Consider the following 2,500-nt stretch of genomic DNA (forward strand, 5'->3'; position numbering starts at 1 on the left):
GTTTTCAAAAGATTCACTGTAGCGTAATAAACAATCCTACCACGGCCCTCGTTATTTTGGTCCTATGCAAGGAAGCAACGCAGCATCTTTCGATCCAAGGACAATGGCGCCTCGTGCGGAAACGCCTGTGAAATTTTAGTGTAGAGGGAAGAGCTTGTTAAACATGCCTGTTGCAGACACTCAGTCAAAATCTGCTCGAATCTTGTGGCGAACGAACGTAAGACCATCTTCTGCCGGTGCCTCTTCATCTGGTAGGCTTAGTGTCAGATTATGCAAAATTCTCTTGTTCTTGTTTTCGACTTTCGTGAGCCGTGGAAGCGGATACTTGAATGTTGACACATTTTTTCGAAGCCTCTTAACTAAAGAACCTGTGTTTATCGAGGGTGGTGTTCTTGTGGGGCCATGTTTACGAAGACAGTAACTGGGGAGGCTACGTGTTCCAGTGGTCAAGGCGCTGAGTTGCCAATCTGATGTTCCGTCTTTAAATCCCCTTTGTCGGACTATCAATAGGATTTGTCGTCTTCGGTTATTCAGGATTCAAGAACCACTACTCGTCTTTCATATTAAGACACCTGCCCCACAAAGGCTAACTTCAGGCAGTCGCCACTTCGACTATTTCTTACGGTATTTGAATACGCATTACAGCACTAACAAAAACAGCAATTAGTACTTGATGGCCAACCAGTTGACTCTTTACCAAGCGCTTGGTAATACACGAATAAAGGGGTAGTTATTTTCGGAAAAAAACTCGAAAGTTTGGTTTTATTAAACAATTATCAAAGCTAACCTAACCCGCGTAAAGAAAGACTTGTGCCCTGGCGTTTGGTCAGCCCTTCTAACGCTCTAAACGTCATCTTACAAATTATTCTTACGGTGGGTAACTTGCTTGGTAATACAATTCAGGATCACCGAAAATAAATCCGTGTTATGTATGGTCGGAGAGGGATCTGCATGCTAATCCAGTCAACTCCATTATCCTCATAATCCTTATCTTCCTTAAGATGTTAATCAAAAGGTATTCCCTTTGTTTCGGTTTTCAGGTCGTGGACGCTCTCATGGACCGCACAAGTTTTATATTCCTGTTGTTCCGAGAAGACACAGCTTCGACGAAAGAATATTTGCGGCGCCGGTAAGGGAGATGTGTTTCATTAGGCAATGTGGTAGTGTTTCTGATGGAAAGACCTTTACGTTTTGACTAGCGCGCTCAATACGCACCACTGCGTTTCTTGCAATACTTTTTAACGACTTTCTCTATCTTTCAGTAACATAAGTTTTAAACCTTTGAGTTTTCTTCGACAGCTTAACTTTTGGACACGTTTCACAGCATTTTCGTGCACAAAAACAATTTGTGGTTTCAGTTTTTCCTGCTGAACGTTTTTTGTTTTGTGCAGTACGTGTTCCATTTGATAAAGCACTCTGTGTTTCAATATTTCTTTGCTATAAGTATCACCTTGGATTTGCCTTTGACAATTTTCATCGTTTCCTTGAACAAGCCAACTCTCTGAATATTCTCATTAAGGCGGTGGTAGAGGCAAAGTTTAAGAGAAGAAGGCGTGCAAACGCGAATTACGTAATCGTAATGTTCGTGAACCCAGTATGTTTTAAGTGGCGTCGTTGATTATGAAAGTAATAAGGAAATGCGGGGAACCTGGCGAATGAAAGTAAATCTGTAAACAAAGTGCTAATGGAAAGTAAGGAAAAGTTTGAAGGGACAAGTTGAGTCAGGTATACTCATTTCATCGTTGTTTACGTACGAGCTTTTGCATTTTGCGGCTTTTTGTTTTGTTTTGTTTTATTCTCCGCTTGAATACCTTCCCTAGCTGTTTCCCGTTTTCATCAACAGATTTTAGTGCAAGTGCAAGTCTAATTGTGCATTTCGGTGCCTCCTCGGTGCCTCAGCATACATACGTATGCTGCTTCAGTTATCTTGAAACATCGTTAATTATGTAACATCGAGATTATCTGAAAGGATAATTGACAGTCTGATATCATCGGGGTTAATATTTCGAATATCAATCATTTCTTGTGGTTTGTGTCAGAGATCCAGCTTATTTGTAAAGTGGGGTGTTAAGATATTCCGATAGTTGCCCAGTCATAGTTTTTTTTAGCTCACGTCCAGTTCTGTCAACTGGCTATTTGATGTACTCAGCTTCATTTTTTTTCTAATTTGTTATTGAAATCCTGTAAGGAACATTTTTGTATTCCCCGGCTTGCAGGCACTACGATGCACTCTGATTTTAATAAGCCTCGCAAAGTGTACCCCCTTACTCCTCTTGTCGACTTAAACGTCACTTGCATTGTGCTTGTGTCTCGAGGTACCAACAGTAAACTGCTGAAAGTATCCATTGACTCTACTTCTCACGTGAGTAATTGGACTGCCGTTACCTGAAAATCTGAAAGTAACCTAAACGTCATCTCTATTTTGTAAATGGAAGTTCAGTTAAGTTTTAGATTTAACGAGACACTGAGTACCGTTTATTTAAATTGACATTTCATCTCC

At 40.6% G+C, this 2,500-nt stretch overlaps 1 protein-coding gene across 6 annotated transcripts in view; it reads left to right on the plus strand.

Annotated features, from left to right (window-relative positions):
• Positions 1-2,500, plus strand: part of LOC138048999 (signal-induced proliferation-associated 1-like protein 1) — a 39,233-nt gene that overhangs the window by 31,428 nt on the left and 5,305 nt on the right. For all 6 annotated transcript variants that reach the window (XM_068895099.1, XM_068895103.1, XM_068895104.1 and 3 more), the window contains one exon: positions 1,041-1,129. In XM_068895099.1, coding sequence (XP_068751200.1) covers positions 1,041-1,129 — 89 coding nt within the window. The remainder of the gene's footprint in view (positions 1-1,040; positions 1,130-2,500) is intronic.

The sequence above is a fragment of the Montipora capricornis genome, chromosome 5 (genome assembly GCF_036669925.1).
Source record: "Montipora capricornis isolate CH-2021 chromosome 5, ASM3666992v2, whole genome shotgun sequence".
In the NCBI taxonomy this organism is placed as follows: domain Eukaryota; kingdom Metazoa; phylum Cnidaria; class Anthozoa; order Scleractinia; family Acroporidae; genus Montipora; species Montipora capricornis.